General features: G+C 38.1%; 1 protein-coding gene across 2 annotated transcripts in view; it reads left to right on the top strand.

Moving 5' to 3' along the window:
- Positions 1–17,137, top strand: part of C5 (complement C5) — a 50,934-nt gene that overhangs the window by 8,463 nt on the left and 25,334 nt on the right. The window contains exons 6-25 of one of the 2 annotated variants that reach the window (XM_019510841.1): positions 434–516; positions 692–782; positions 1,159–1,264; positions 2,471–2,597; positions 4,041–4,156; positions 4,385–4,585; positions 5,363–5,566; positions 6,657–6,866; positions 7,064–7,213; positions 7,890–8,019; positions 8,448–8,513; positions 8,990–9,190; positions 10,893–10,983; positions 11,692–11,768; positions 12,705–12,844; positions 13,540–13,761; positions 14,455–14,515; positions 15,104–15,193; positions 15,464–15,676; positions 16,136–16,211. In XM_019510841.1, the coding sequence (XP_019366386.1) occupies positions 434–516; positions 692–782; positions 1,159–1,264; positions 2,471–2,597; positions 4,041–4,156; positions 4,385–4,585; positions 5,363–5,566; positions 6,657–6,866; positions 7,064–7,213; positions 7,890–8,019; positions 8,448–8,513; positions 8,990–9,190; positions 10,893–10,983; positions 11,692–11,768; positions 12,705–12,844; positions 13,540–13,761; positions 14,455–14,515; positions 15,104–15,193; positions 15,464–15,676; positions 16,136–16,211 (2,655 nt within the window). The remainder of the gene's footprint in view (positions 1–433; positions 517–691; positions 783–1,158; positions 1,265–2,470; positions 2,598–4,040; positions 4,157–4,384; positions 4,586–5,362; positions 5,567–6,656; positions 6,867–7,063; positions 7,214–7,889; positions 8,020–8,447; positions 8,514–8,989; positions 9,191–10,892; positions 10,984–11,691; positions 11,769–12,704; positions 12,845–13,539; positions 13,762–14,454; positions 14,516–15,103; positions 15,194–15,463; positions 15,677–16,135; positions 16,212–17,137) is intronic. The other variant, XM_019510842.1, reaches the window with a different exon arrangement.

Here is a 17,137-nt window from a genome sequence, read left to right as displayed (position 1 = left end):
AGCAAGGCTTAGATCAATTCATGAGTGCTCTCATACAGTTACACCTGTTTAACTGAATTGGTTTGAAAGCTCATCTTTAGTTCAACCAGCACAAATCAGGATACAGTCTTCATAATAAGTGCTTGGATGAGGGACTGCATCAAAACCTGTAGAGATAACCAGTGGTAAAGCAGGTAGCTACCTATTAATTACAAGTATATGTTAACTGCTTCAAAATGATTGCTACATAACAGCCTGATTAAATTAAACATATATTAGCAGAGCAGCACAATCTTCCTTCTTTCTGAAACTGCGTTGAAGATATGTGCAACTTTGTACAGAGTTTTCTTCTCACCAACAAACTGTAGACTTTATTAAACAAGTTTTATTCATATTTTCATTATTAGGCATACATTGTTTTTCATCTTAAAATGTTATTTTGCCTTTTTTATAGATATGGTACCTGGAAGATTGAAGCTAAATACAAGAAGAGCTTCACAACAACAGCTTTTACTAACTTTGAAGTTAAGGAATATGGTAATGTCTGATTGCTCAAGGGCTTATTTTTCATTCCCATTAAATATGTAATTCAAATAATTTGAATCTAACATTTAATTATTTGGAGCCCATGCAATGATACCTCATATTTGTTTTGCTTAATATTTTTAATTAGATTCAAATTATTATATTTAACTTTCTGCTTAATTTTTAGCAATGCCAAGTTTTTCCGTCTCCATAGAACCAGAATATAACTTCATTAGTTTTGAGAAATTTGAGAAATTCAAGATAACTATTCAGGCTAGGTAAGGAAAATTGTACTTGGTTGTAAACATATTCAGCTTTTCTTTACCTTAGTGAGTTGAATCCTCCTGTATCCAAAGATTCCCCGCCCCATTTTTTCTTTCTTTCTTTCCTTCTTTCTTTCTTTCTTCTCAAAAAAGTTACATCACTGCAGTCCTTTATGCAGTGGAAAATAACTGAATGCATCTTCCTTCAATACTTGTCAACAGGTCTTAACTTTGACTAGAAACATTTGCCAACATATCTCTTTACTGTGCCCATTCTTGCTTAGGAGCCAATTCCTTATGAGAAATTAAGTGCATATGATATTTATAGTCAGCTTTGCTCTAGCCATTGAAACAGCAATTTAAAAGAGTATTTTATTGTCTTATTCTCAAGCTACTTTTATAACAAGGTGGTTGCCCATGCAGAAGTTTTTGTCCGTTTTGGAATAATTGAAGCAAATGAAAAAACAATGATGCCAAAAGCAATGCATGTAACTGAGGTAAGAAAAAGATGACCCAGGTATTTTCACATCATATGCCTACTTCAGGCCTTAATAGAGTCTTTCCTTTGGATTAAACAGGAATTAGATCCATCCCTCTGGTTGGCATTGTCAGTTATTCAGTCAGTATTTCTATTGGAAATCCCTGTTATAAGGAACATAAAACTTAATTTTGGACTGAAGCGTAGCAGGTCTTGTCTCAGCCAGAAAGCAGTTTCAGTTCAGCTTAATTATACATTTGCATAACCTGTAGATATATCAGGAATGTTAAACCCAGGGTCTGCAGGCTGAATCTGCCCGTGGAGCCCCATTATCTGGCTTCTGGTCTATCCTGTTGACCGACATACTGTGCTGGGCAGCCTGATGCCACCCACAACAGTTGCTAGGGCTGGGTACCAAGCTGCGCTGTCCATAGCACTCACGGGGGCTGGTTCTGGCCTATGCTGCTCAAGCGTGGCTGGCCAGGGCAGGGCTGAGCCTAACTGCCTGTGGGGGTAGGGAGAAAGGAACTGTGCAGACATCCTGGTTTGCATCGGTTAAAGGGAGGCAATCGCTGCTTGCTCAGCCAGGACCTGGGCTGTGTTGCACATGACACATGCTTGTGTCAGCATCCCAGATCAGATCAGGCATGCAGGCTGGGGGGGTCCCTTGGGCTTAATCCAACCCATGGACTGGCCCCATGCCATGGGCCAGATGAGTTTGTCACTCATGAGCTATTGTTACTTCATGAAAGAATTTTTACATTAAAGATTATAGAATAAATGAAGATAATCAAATACAGAATAAATGGGCATTGTACTACAGTGATGGCAAGACCCAAGCAATTCCAAATTAAATGGATGTTCTTTGGGAGATCATCCTATACCTCTAGTTTTTCTCTCTTGAGTTAGTTTGGCCTTCTGTACAGTCGTTCAAAGATGATCAAAGGCCCACTCTTCCCTGAATGTCTTTGAATCCTCCCTCTCTACATTGCACCTAGGTCATACTAGATTTGGGGACCTGTTGTGCATCTTGTGCCACTGGGTGGTTAATTACCAATATTTGAGGGAATTAATTCTCTTCTGTTAGAATGTTTCATCCTTAGTTTCTTAGTAAACACATTATGTATGTAGCAACATCTGAGAGAGAAACTGTTGAATCTTGTGAGAAAATGTTAAAATTGTGAATACTAGAATAAATAATTTGTTAACCTTTATTTTTTATCAGATGAGAAATGGAGTTGCAGAGGTCAATTTTAATAGCAGAAATGCAGTTAGAGACATAGGCCGCCAAAGTCTAGAAGAATTAAATGGGGCATACCTATATATTGCGGCATCAGTGCTAGAGTCTGATGGTAAGGTATTTCTGTGTCTCTCCTTTTGTTGGCTACAAAGCACGAACTCACAGGATCATCATAAAATTCTAGTTTATTGGATGGATGCAAAAGTCAGACTGTAAACCTTGGTGCTGATCCCCTCAAACACACACACATTCACACACATACCCATACTCACAGTAGCCAGCTCTGAACACTAAGCACTGGTGTCAAGAGATACCTAATCCCCAAGCACTGGAGTCCACCCTTGATGGCCCATTGAGGCTTCTTTCAGTGTTATGTTGCTGCAGAAGGGGGTCGCTGGCTGGTCCTTCTGGCTGGACAGGCAGGGTGCTGGTCAGGTCAAAGAGGGTGCCATTGGGGGTCATTCTTCGCTGACTTTTATCCCTCTCTGGCAGACTTTGGTGACTCCCCAGTTCTTGGGCTTACCCAGTCAAGGGGTCATTGACCCCTCTTGGTAGCTGCTGGATGGCAGCTGTCAGCCCCAGGGGTCACGTCCGCACGTATGTGCAGTCTCAGGAGTCCATTGATGAATTTTGATTGATTCACTGCCATGATGAATAGAGCTCTGGAAGTAGTTGATCAGGGGGTATTTCAGCCCCAAGGGTCTGTTTCCAGCGTTGATTAAATTCCAACAGGGGCTTCCGTACCTTTAACAATGACGCTTCCAGGAATTCCTGGCTCTTTATTAATTCTTTCTTCTCCTTGGTCTCTGATTCTGTAGGTGTTAATTGCCACTCATTAACATGCTTATCCGGATTAGGTACTGTGTTACACAATCAACCATGATTCATTCAGGGACCTTCTCCATATAGAGATTCCTGCCCTTGTTAACATTGTTGCATGGTACAACTTACTTTTAAACTTAAAGTACATTTGTAAAAGCATCCACAAACTCTATTTTCTCTACAAGTACACCTTATATAAAAATAATAATGATATAATAAAAGAAAAAGAGAGAGGAAGGAAGAAAAGGTAGAAAAGAGAAAGCATCCCCAAAAGGGGGCAAATTCTAAAAGAGGGGCTTTTGCTATATGGAGGAGCTTCACATTTGAGGTGGGAGGCAGACAAAAGGATTTCTTGCTACACTTTTAACACACTTATCTGCAAATCTGAATAAAACTGAGGAAGGAAAATTACACTATTTAGACAAGGTTCTTTTTCAAATGTGCTTTTACCAAAATGGTATAAAGATGGAGGAGGATAAGTTAATATCACCCAGCACAATGTGACATGTTCTTAAAATTATTAAAGTATTTCTTTCTTTCTCTATCTCTCCCTCTCTCTCTCTTTCATAAGTTATATTTCATGCTGGTAAGAGTTTGATTGTCATGGGCAAAGACTAAATAAAGCTTGAGGATAAGAAATTATTTGGGTTGCCTTTAAAAAGAGCCTTTGTGGGCAGATGGAGAAATGGGGTCCAAGAGTACATGTTTCAAAAGAGATGCTATGTTTTGGTAGGTGGACATGGTGAAGAAGCTGAATTTTATGGAGTCAAATTTGTCTTGTCGCCATATAAATTGAACTTGGTTGCTACTCCTCTTTTTGTGAAACCTGGACTTCCATTCTCTATAAAGGTTAGTTAACATAAGCAACCTAGTTGCATGCAGTTATGTTTTCCTTTATCCATATTACTTAAGATCTGTCTGCTTGACCATGCTTTGAACATGCATTAATTCATATAGCTGTGGTTGGATTTACTTTTATTGAAGCACGGCAGTAGCTGGGGAGGGTGTTCGCTCCTGCTCGTGCTCAAATTTGAAGAATTATAATTTTTTTTATATTAAATTGTATCTATTAAATAGGTGCAAGTGAAAGATACGTTGAATCAGCCAGTTGGTAACGTCCCTGTAACTCTTACTGCAAATGCAGTTAATGAACAGATGGATTCAACTCATTTGGTACCAGGGGCCTCAGAATCTGGGAGGAGACAAACAAGCAGGACAGATGGAACTGCATTATTTATTGTTAATATTCCACCTGGTAGCAAAACACTGGAGTTTCAAGTGAGTTAAATTGTTTTTGAATTGTGTATTTCTTGTACAGTTCATACTCCCTTATGGTGTGCTTTGACTTGTTGACAGTATAAACAGAAAGATTTTACACATGAAACCAGGGAATTTGAAAATGTGACAATTTTGTAATCTAAGAGACGTTGTGAAAAATGTTGGAAATTACCAAATATGAGTATTATAGAGATTTCAGAAGTCCAATTTAGACAAGCACCCAAAACTTCAGATGTTGTTCATCCAAATGTGTATTAAACAAATTACACAGAAGAAGGGTTTCTAATAGGGATAGTTTTTTGGTTTGTTCTGGCTGGCTCAGAGAAATGGTGAGAATAGTGTTTACTGGCTGCATTTTGGATGTGCAGAGGCAAGACTGTAAGGCAGTGGTTTGAGGTGTCTTTTATTAAAGTCATTCATATCACTCTTAATGATTCAGTCCTTTAAGTTTACACTATAATGTTTAATTTGTTAGAAAAAAGATAATAATTGTGTTTAGAAATCAGGATGCCTTATTTCTGTTCCTTCTTTTATTATTGGCCGGAGGACTATTGGTGCTTAGTTTCTTTAAAATTAGCCCATGGAGTTAATTTACCTATCTATACAATAAATCAAAACTTTAAACAAAACAGTATTTGTTTTGCAATGGTTTTGAGGCTGGCGTGATTTTTATTTGAAGTATCTTTACTTTCTTCATGCAAGCTTTTATAGAATTACAAAACATTTTAAGCTATTTGTTGGCATAAAATCTTTTAATACACGTTACATCACTTTTAGGTAAAAACAGCAGATACAAGTCTTTCAGAAGAAAACCAGGCAACTGAACACTATGAAGCAACAGCTTACTCATCTCTCAGCAAAAGCTATCTATATATTGACTGGGCTTCAAACCATAAAATGCTCCGTGTGGGGGACCATATCAGCATTAATGTGCATCCAAGTAGCCACTATATTCATAAAATATATTATTACAGCTATTTGGTAAGTAACAGATATACTTTCACATTACAAGATGGGGTGCCAGATATGCAACCCTTGCAATCAAAGTCCTATGTTTGAGTTCAGAAAGCAGCTTCTTCCAAAGCTTCTGCATATTCCATATAATACTGACATGGAGAAACAACTTGTAAAAATGAGATCAAGAATTAATACCACAGTTAGTTTCCATGAGCCCTGTATCAACCGCTTGTCAGCAGCATTACATCTTATAATGTGAAGTCTGTAACTCAGAATTTCTGCATTTGAAAGGATGGTACTGTGAGATAGCAGTTACAGCAGTGGACATCACCAAAGAACTTGTAGACCTGATTAAGAGCTGGAATTAGGCAAAGCACTTGAACACATGCTTTCTTCATATTCTAATGATGTGCTTACCTAGGGAAACTGTTCATTTTCTTGTGTTAAGAATTTCCACAGGAACTGGATGTATTTGCAGTTGTTTAGAGCAAAATTATGGGCAAACATCAAGAAAGCATTTGCAGAGCGTATTGTATTTCATTTTGGGGGTAGGGAGCACTGCCATGTTTGTTTTAGTTTAAATGTGGTCTAAGTAAGGATAATCTTTCCTACCCTGCCAGGGGAGATTAGGTACATTGGATTCCTAAACTTGTTTTCAGGAATAGTGTTATATAACTTTGTATCTAAGAGTTTATAGGATGACATACAACATGAAAAAATGCTACTGTCAGTTATGCTGTTATCTATTGATTAAAACACACTGTACATTGTCATCTGTACACCTGTTGTTTATGCCTAAAAACACAATAATGTATATTTATTTCATCAAGTGGATACAGTCTGTTAAATCTTTCAAATGTTTGATTTTTATTAAGCTCCATATACAAAAGATTTATCTACTTTACATGCTATTGTGTGGCTTAATGTTTGAAAAGTGAGTTGAGTTTCATATAAAAAGCATTTTGGGTTTGTTTGTTTTTTCTCAAGTTAAGATGTGCAGCTGGTATACTATTGATTCTACTTGCCAAAGTTTCTTCCTAAATAGGCAGAAATACTTGCTGCAACCTAACTGTCATTCTGGGATTATCTTTTTCTTTTCTTTTCTATCTCATAGATTCTGTCCAAAGGGAAAATAATAAGCTTTGGAACTCAGGCTAGGATTAACGATACAGACTATGAACATGTAAGCTTTCAGCTAACCCAAGATATGGTTCCTTCAGCCCGTCTTCTTGTCTACTACATTGTCACTGGTGAGAACACTGCAGAATTAGTAGCTGATTCGGTTTGGCTGAATATAGAACAGAAATGTGGGAACAGCCTTGAGGTAACTAATAGAATGTGCCTTAAAAGTTCTTTTTTTTTAATTAAGTAGTGCATTCACTGTATGAGCAAAATTCTTCTCAGAGCTACTCTAATACTTCCTGAAAATGTTACTTTCATCTCAGCTTTCACCTCTCTCATCTTTTCCCAGTGTAAGTTGTTTTTTTTTTTTAAGGACCTATATTTGTTTTCAATTTATAGATTAAATTATCATCCAGACAAGAGTCATATAAGCCGGGAAAGAACATACCATTTTACATGAAAACCCAGTTCAGTTCTTTCATTACTTTGTCATCTATGGACAAAGCCGTATATGGAGTCACTGGGACCAGAAAGAGGTCTATGGAAAGAGTTAAGTAGTATCTAGAAATGAAAAATGAATCTTGCATCTGGAAGTTGCTATTGTTTCATGAGTTGAGCTAGTCTGATAATAGGATGTAGAACTTTCCCCCTCTATCACAGGTTTCAGTCTAGTTGAGCAATCAAAAAACCCGCCAAAAAAAACCAAACATTTCTGATATTTGCTTAGTCAGTGGGAAGAGTTGCGTGTCCAGATTCTACATCACCAAAAGCATTATTGGAGAGCTTCATGTCTGTGAATAGGCATGGAAGTTTCTGTCTTGGTAGTGATCATTTTGTGTTAGGGCTTGAAAGCGCCCTATGTTATATGTTATCCACTGGTAGGATAACATATATCACTGTATATGCACACTGTAACATAGACCATTGTAATATATACTGTTCCAATTTAGCGATCAGCACTCTTTGCAAATTACTTATATATTTTTAATTAATTTTGGCTGCCACTGAAAGTGGCATAAACCTCAGAGGTTAAATGTTGTAGCTATTTAACATCACCTCATAGTGACTTTATCCGACAGATTAGTACAGGTGAGAATAGTAAAATTGAATTAGTGGCAGCCTTGTATCATTTACTGATTAAAGTGGCTTGTAGATGCTCGCAGGTCTCACTAGTCATATAGTATATCCTACATTAAAGTTATGTTCTGGTTTATTTTTCCTACAGGTAATGCTTGATTTGGAAAAGAGTGATCTTGGATGTGGCGCTGGAGGAGGACAGAACAATGTTAATGTATTCCGCTTAGCTGGGCTTACATTTTTAACTAATGCTAATGCAGATGATTCAAAAGAAGCAGGTAATCTATCTCCTTTTAACCGTGAAGGTGTTAATCTGTTTTTTGGTTTTCTCCAACCTCATATCTTGCAGCTATTATGTTGCAAAGTAATTATATAATAATGAAAAGTAGCTGTACTGGAATTGTAGTCACCTAACTACACACACACACACACTAGTGTGTATAGTGTATAAGAATTGTGATTATATATTTTGCTCCCCAGATCTCCCCAGATCTGCTCAGGTTCCTTCCAACCCTACCAACTATTTAAAAAAAATCTTAGATTTTAAAGCCTAGAGCAATTATAGCTTCACTTGTGATTAATTAAAGTAAAAACTGCTCCTACTTCACAGCTAGATTCTAGAAAATAATTTAACTAATTTATTTTGCAGGTAGGATAAATGTTTGGGAAAAAACATTATAACATTTCCATTTTATTTTTTTAACAGATGAGATTTGTGCTGCAATTGTACGATCCAAACGATTTGACTTTAAGGAGGAAATAATGAAAAGAGGTTGTTCAAAAGTTTTGTTTTGTTTTTAAATTTAAAACAAAAATTGGGAATCTGAATGTTTCGGTATGGCCCTTAATTCCTTCCTCTGTGGCTTCCAGTGGTACTAGTAACATCTGTATTGTGGGTTACTATCCTCAGTGACTGGACTGAGATCACCAGTTCATATCATATATCCCTTTAGAGGTAACCAAATGTGATTATAGCTTCTATAGCTGCCTTTATATTGTAAGATGTAATTTGTCTCCTTGTTCTTATGCATTTTAAATGTTTTGATTCAGTAGTATAGTACTAATTTGGAGAGGCCATTTTGAGCACCAGCTTTTAGAAAAATAAGAAGGTAGGTTTCCCTCAAATCTTTACCCAGAGCAGTAATGTAGAAGAAATCATTTTGGTGTGACTGCTTAAAATGCGTTTTTAGAAGAATGGCTGTATCTCAAGGGAAAGGATTGTTCAATTTATTTAATTAATTATTTCAGCATCCCTATATGTAATTGAAGCAGTTCGTCAGTGCTGCCTGGATGGAGTAAGAGCCTATCCAGTCACTGAGACTTGTGCGGAAAGAACTAAACGAGTTCAGGGTGGTCCAAGGTGCTTATATGCATTTAAAGATTGCTGTGAATATGCAAATCAACTGCGTCAGCAAGAGCCCAACAAAGTTCTAATGTTGGCACGAAAGCGTAAGTCTTGCAGGTTTTAATCCTTGTGTGTGGGTGCGTGCAAGTAGCTATGAGACGCATGTAGTAGAGTATGGTTTAGGTGGCTGTGTGAAGCTTTGGTCCCTGATTCAATTCGTCCCGATTCGGTGGCCGAATCTCTGAATCTGAATAGAATCAGAGGACCCTTTAATCACTCTGAATCGAATCAGAACCCTCCAAATTGATTCAGAAACATTTGGCGATTCGGACATAGAGACAGCTTTAAATGTTTTTTCTACATATCTCTAGGTAGCAGGGGCTTATGAGTGCTGTGATGCTTGGGTGCATGGAGTGTCCCACAGAAGTATGGGGGGCTCCCCAGTGCACTTGGCAGTAAACCCGGAAGTGGACCAGAAGCACAGTTCACCTCCCCCCCTCATGCCCCCCACCTGGCTCAGCCACTGGTGCCTCCTGGGTTGTGGGGGGCACCCAAGGACCCTTGTGCCTCATCACCGAGCCAGGTGGGTGCAGGGGGGGTCCCCAGCATGTTCCCTGGCTGACCTGGAAGTGAACCAGAAGTACTTTCAGTCCGCTTTCTGCTGGCTGCCAACAATGTGGGCGACCCCCTGTGCTCCTGTGGGATGCTCCATGCACCCCAGCATCGCACTGATCATGAGCTGTGCCTGATACCTCAAGGTATGTAGAAAAAACATTTAAAACTGTGTCTGTGTCTGAATGGCCGATTCTCCGAATTGGCATTGTATCTTTAGATTCAGATTTGGCCGAATTGAATCAGGGACAGTGATCCAAATCAATTAATCCAATCACTGTCCCTGATTCGGGCCAAATCTGAATAGAATAGGGCCCGCTTCGCACACCCCTATGCTGAAGTGGCAGTGTCTGGTGAGGTTGTTTCATCATTAATTTAACTGGGTACCAAGAACCTATGTTCTACATGCTTCAGGATGGGTAGGTCTCTGTACCATCAAACTTGTTCAGGGACCATGGCAGGAAGCAATATTTCTGACCTTATTGCCTTGAGGCACACTGGAGGTAGGACATGAGATGAGAGGAGTTACATCCTGCACACGACATGGATGCAAACCCTTCACTGCAATGTCATGGTCAAATCCCCTACCCAGCTAGGTCACTGAGTATTAAAGATCTCAGCACAGAGAGGAGAGTAGGAGTCCGAGTTTCCTCTTAGCTGTGCACCCAAGATGGGACAAAGGGCATTCTGTATATTCCTAATGCTTTCAGATCCACCAACAGCACACTTTGGTTAATAGCACAGCATTTGTGTTGTGCAGATGGATGCATTGGGATAATGGTAGCTTGTGGTGAAAGCATTCAAAATACATTTTTCATGTACCCCAAAGCCAATTGGAAGCAAAGATTTTGAGTAATAGAATGATTATGACTGAGTGGTGGGAGAAGTTGTGGGTGTGAAATGCTGGGAATCCCTGTATTTCTTTGATTAGCCCTGTCTTTAATACTTCTGAGGTGCTCCTGAAAACAGATCTCCAGACATTTTTTGGAGACCCACCTACTTGTCTTGTGATCTGTCTAGCATGGCTGAAAGTGGCAGTGGGAAGTGGGGGTCTCATCAGAGCAGATTCACTGCCTCATTTCCATAACACATGTGCAGGGCAGGAGAGAGTGGACATGGCTTGCCTGAGAGCTCCGTTACCTGGAGAACCCAAGAACTGGTACAGACGCACCCTTTTTTATCTTTTTTTTCCAGAATTTGAGGCTTTCCTGGAGCTGTATAAACCAGAGGTTCGAAGCTACTTCCCTGAAAGTTGGTTATGGGAAGTCCACCAGGTTCCCCAAGGGTACTTTTTTTTTTTTTAATCATTTACTATCATTTGAGAGAGAGACATCCTTGCTGCTAAGGGAAATGATTTTGTTCCCTACTTTTTATACTGACTCAAAAGGACATGTCTGCAGACCAAATTACCATGCTAGGCAAGTAGGCAGCAGTGCCTTTAAACATGTTATGCTGCTCCCTGTGGGCTGCCTCCTAAGATGGAAGCACAATGCAGCTGTTTCCATTATCTTGAGCTGGCTGATTAGCACAGCTGAGTAACAGTGCCAAGTAGCATGGAGTATTCAGAGGCACTGTGCTTGGCACAGTAAGTTAGCTATGGCTAACAGGTCAGTAAGTTCATCCTTTGCAGTTCTTGACAGAAATGTTTTTCAGATGAACAGTTTTTCTTTCATTTGTCCCAAAGTTACATTGTTAAACCTTTTGGGGCATTATGTAGTTATTCCACTTTGATACTGCTCTTTTAACTTAGTTTTAAGGTTATAGTCCTTCAAGAGCAACCCATATTAAGCCTAATCAGACCAATAATTTTTTTAGTGTTCAAAAACTAATAGCTTCAGATCCTTCAGACCTTCTTATCTTGTCTGAATCCGTGTTAGTCATTGAAAACTTTTCTGGATTGAATCTGTGTAGAACTATGTCAGTTATCTGTATTAACAAATGAATAACGGAAACGTACAAATATACTCATCCACAAAAATCATTTTAAATACAGATCAAAGAGTCTGCCAATTACTCTGCCTGATTCTCTGACTACATGGGAAATACAAGGTGTTAGCATTTCAGATAAAGGTAAGCCATTCCACCCCACTTACTGATACCCAAAAGAATTAGGGTGCACTGGATTTAGTTTGCTTTTGCGAAACTTCTCTTTGATTGCCATACGTTCATAATTTAGTTGCATGTTCCCAGCATCCTGAGTGCTTGTTCCAGTGCCAGTCTCTTTCCCAAGACACAAAGTCTGAGAGCACTAGTGGGGCACATGCTGAGAACCCCTGTAAAGAAAACCTGTTTACTCTGCCTAATTGCTGGGCTCAGCCCTGTGCAGAGTGAGAGCTGGGTCTTGTTTTTCAGCAGTCTTGGCCAAGAGGCAGTGTAGACATGGCCTGTGATGCTATTATTCTATTTTTCAAGTGGAATGAAGCATAGATCATTGCTTCTAGAATCTGGATAATGAAAATGTAACAGAGAATAAGTTTGTTAGGGAAAAACAAAGGCAGTATAATCATAATAATCTGATTTTTAAGCATGATTTTCATCTAAATTAATTAAATTTGTTTCTATTCAGTATTTGTCAGAAGTTAAAACCTGTGCATCTCTGTATTACAATCATAACATAGGATACTAAACAAAATTAAGTTTCACGGTTAAATTTAAAGAAAGGAATTTGATTGCTTAAGGAGAGGGAAAAGGAAAAATTCTGGGTAGAGGTGGTAGTACCACTGAACAAGCAACTCAGGACTTCAGGAAGGAGAGATTGGAGCAAAAGTCAGGTTTGGAGGGTACAGTGAGTATGTGATGTGTGTGGACAGATAACAGCTCAGAAAGGGAGGTAAAGCAAATCTGGCTATTTCAGAAAAAAATCAAGCTGCCAATATCAGAGCAGATTTTTGTAGATGGCTAAGAAACCAGTAAAGACAATGAAGTTGCAGGGACTTAAGTGGATGTGTTGCTTACTTCATGTAATAATCCAACTATATGCACCTGTGTGTTTTTAATTTTTTATAGGTATATGTGTGGCTGATCCACTTGAAGTGCAGGTTTTTAAAGATGTCTTCCTGAGCATGCATATACCTTATTCTGTTGTGCGTGGAGAACAAATTGCATTAAAAGGATCTGTTTACAACTATGGAACTTCCACACTTAAGGTAATTTGTATAAGTTTTATAGAAATATTACTTTATTAAAGGATTTGTCTCTGCTATGATCCAGTATATGTGCCTGGGTCAGGATTCTTCAGTACCTGAGCTAAATTAAGCTAGTGAATTCAGACAGTGGTTCCAGTGAAGAAGTGGCATTTCTAGGCTTCTGTATGGGCTGTACAAATGGCTGGGAACTCTGGGTATTTATTTTGTGTGATTACCTTGAATTGAAGCCTGGGCTTTTGCATCTTCACTTTGCTTGACAAAGCTAGATAAAAGTAAGCGTAAGTGTGTCTATTATGCTTCTGTTGTACATCCAAATGCAGCATGAGTATTTTGCCAGTCATTACAAACTGTGTATTCTTTGGGACAGGGAGACTGCATCTTTATCTAGGCTTGAAATATCCTAAAAACCTTTTCCTACTATCCCAATATAAGTAGTTAAAAGTAATGATATAATTCCTTTGCTTCTACTCAGGAAATTGAGTTTGAAACTTCAAATATAGGATGGCTTAATTGGTTTTACTTATTTCAAAGGTAGGAAAAAATGTCTAGCAATGTAGTACACAACCATGTAGTAACACTAGCTATTATAATTTTAACATTTTCTTAATAAAGTTTTAAATTTGTTTATGGACACGTGTTTCACAGTTGTTGCTTATAACATGAGTAAACATTCAAAATCTTTGCTGATGTTTCAGTTCTGTGTTAAAGTAGCAGCTGGAGAGGGAATCTGTTTGTTTGGAGAATCTTCAACTGGTCCACAGAGGATACGGGATTGTAAATTTAGCAACATAGAGAGTTCTTCTATCGCATCAGTAACTGTCAGGCTGCTGCCTTTGGAACTAGGTCTTCATACAATCAACTTTACACTGTACACTGGCCGGGACAGTGAAATTTTAGTGAAAACATTACGTGTTGTGGTAAGATCAAAACCCTCTTTAGAGCTTATCCTCATTTCAGATAAATGTGGTTGAAATAAGTGATTGATATTTATGCAAATATATTTATATGGCTACATTTTGCTACTACTAAATCCAGATGCCATGTGTAATTTATTTGTATTAAAAATACCCATCATTCTCCTGGGTTCTGTAATATAATAATACTTGTATCATTCTGATTAACAGAGGAGCACTTTTCCAATGAGCTCCACTGTGGTGTATCTAGAAGTTACAAAAAATATTTCTTTCATACTTTTCACACACAAAACTCCCCTAGACTCCCTCAAGAGTTATTCAGTGGGGCAACTGAGGGATTGGGCCCTTAAACAGTTACCTTTTTGAAAATGATATTTGCTTATTGTAACACAGACTGGAGAATTCTGTTTGTATAGTTGTTTGCATTATTCAAATGCTAAAGCACATTTTATGGAAAGCTATATTTATTTTACTGCTTTATCATTCCTACCAACTTAGTTTACGCTTATTGTTAGCTTAGGTTGAAGATTTTGCTCTTAAAATAAAGAGCAGAAGGAAAAATCTCTAAGTCAAATAAAAGACAATTTTGATGGAGTCTAATTTATAATTTTTTAAAATTATTCATTTTGACAATATATTCAATTAAATAAAAGTGTTTTGATATACTGCCTATTTTTGTCTTTCTTTTTCTTTCAGCCAGAAGGCATTAAAAAGGAACTTAATGCAGGTTTCACTCTGGATCCAAAAGGTGTTTATGGTATGGAGAATTATTTTTTTTTTTTATTCGATTATCTATTTTTTTCACTCTTCCATCCCAAACAAGCATGAAAATCAAGTTTAAAAAATGTAGTTTTCCTCATGGTACAACCTTCACATATTCCTTCCTTGAGATTTCGTCTCCTCTATCCAGAGACTAATAGAATCCACTTCAAAGCAGTTTGCCTTTTTAAAGTCTTTTAGTAATTGGAATCTTATACAGAATGCAGACTTTTTTCTTCTACAACCAAACAAGCTCAATTATAGTCAAACGTTTCCTAGAATAGAAAATGATCCAGTTTAACTAGAGATGAATCCAAGCCACAACATTTATGTCAAGATAAGTACTGTTCTAAAAGTAAAGTGCCAGTTTAATCTGTTACCAAATCACCAAATAAACTTTTCAAAGATCCGTGTTGTTTGGATCTGGATTTTTGAACTCATCTCTAGTTTAAAAAAATGTCATATGTTTCTTTGCTACCATGTCAAATAGATGTGGTCTCAAATCTGAACAAACAGGACTATGGGGTCTGAATTTCACTGACACATAAATAAGACTATATTTTATACATATATTTTTCAATTTCAGGTTTAGTCAGAAGACGACAAGATTTTCGATACAGGGTACCATTTAATATGGTACCCAAAACAAAAATTGACAGGACTGTGAGTGTAAAAGGTAAAATAGATGTAGTTTTTTATTTTTGCATTTTTTTTCTTTTTTTCCTACCTTCCTACCTGTTTCCTGCTAGCTTCCTCTCCTGCTCCCATCCAACTAACTATACTCAGGTTCCCTGTTTTTTGTGGAAAAGTCTCTGTACACTAGTCTTTCCTTTAGAAAACGTGCAATCTGATTTTTAGTGACATGTAATAAAAATATATTTTCTTTATCACAGGCTAAATTCTGCCCTTGGATACCATTTAAGTCAGCATTCCTTTTTCTTCACAGGACAACTTATGGGTGAAGTAATCTCTGCAGTCCTCAGACCTGAAGGTGTTGATTTTCTTACTAATTTGCCCAAAGGCAGTGCAGAGGCTGAGCTTATGAGTATTGTACCAGTGTTTTATGTGTATCACTACCTGGAAAAGACCAGTAACTGGGATTTACTTGGCACTGAAATCTTGACTTCAGAAGTTAAGATGAAGAGAAAGATGAAAGAAGGTAAAAAAAAAAAATGTATTCTCCAATTTCTTGTCTTGTTCCAAAGCTTTTCAGGGACTTATTGAATAGGAGAGTTAATTACTTTACCAAAATGTAATGATAATGATACATAGTTTATATAATATTTTTAACTAAAACCGTTTGAGCTATTTTTTTATGTAACATTTCTGTAAGTAATGAGCAAATGGCAAAAATACTTTGATTCCCAATAATGCATCTATGCAGCAAGTGCTGTAAATATGTATTTTTTTCATTTGTAGGTAATAGGCTTTTAGTTGATCTACCCTTCCAGGGATATAAACACTGTGATGAGCTGGAACTTGACCATTTTTTGCCTTGTTTAGAAACCAAATGACTAAAGGACAACATTAAAGGAAGGCGAATTTTGACTCTTGAGTGATCAAACCATTTCATACAAATTGTGATTCAGAAACACTGTGTCTTTTATGTCTCCCTTAGGAATTGTAAGCATCTTGTCATTCAGAAACAGAGACTTCTCTTACAGCATGTGGAAAGACAGGAAACCCAGCACTTGGTGAGTTAAATAGACCACTCTAATTCAATTGAATTGGAAAGGTTTGATTCAGTTCTTTGCTTCCATGCAGTGACTGAGGCTTAATTAAGGGCAATATTTTGAACTAAGCAGAGCATGTGACCTAATGAATGCCAGAGAAGGAGGATCTGCTTAAGCGGGAGACTGCAACTTCATTAATTGAAAATTGTGTATGGCTCTGTGCTCCAGCCTCCTCTTGGGTATTTTAATAAGTTCCCATATGGATTACAAAGATCCCATGATGCAGCCAACTGAAACCAGTAGCTTGGGACAGTTCATCTTCAGCCTATCCCCGTGACTTAGCTTAGGGCTAAAAGTTTTTTCCTCTTGTCCTTGCTTAAGATGGTTTAAGGCCATCAGTGGGCAGGATGTAGGCCAATAAAAACTTCTGGTCTCCCCTCTACTCTCTGCACAAGATCCGCTGTTGAAAGCAGGGAGGGGGGTGTCATTTACTCTCAGAGTTGGCCCTTAGGCATTTTTCTGCACCGAACATCAGCCAGAATTTTTGGCAACAAGCTAATACCTTTGCCTTCCTCATAACAGACAAGCAAATCCTATTACTTTCAACCCAGGTGTGCCTCCTTGGCAATTAAAGAATGCAAAGTAACCAAACAACATTCTAACTATTTTGGCCCAAGGGTAGGTGATTAGCCGGATACACAGCACCGTAGATTTATTTCATAGACATTAGGGCTGGAAGGGACCTCGGAAGATCATTGAGTCCAGCCCCCTGCCCGAAGGGCAGAAAGTCAGCTGGGGTCATAGGATCCCAGCAAGATAAGCATCCAATTTACTCTTGAAGGTGTTCAGTGTAGGTGCTTGAACCACCTTCGATGGCAGACTGTTCCAGACCTTGGGGGCTTGGACAGTAAAGAAATTCTTCCTTATGTCCAGCCTGAAACGGTCTT

Source organism: Gavialis gangeticus, unplaced genomic scaffold (assembly GCF_001723915.1).
Source record: "Gavialis gangeticus isolate Ggan-Ray unplaced genomic scaffold, GavGan_comp1, whole genome shotgun sequence".
NCBI classification, from domain to species: domain Eukaryota; kingdom Metazoa; phylum Chordata; order Crocodylia; family Gavialidae; genus Gavialis; species Gavialis gangeticus.
This window is presented reverse-complemented; position numbering and strand designations above follow the sequence as displayed.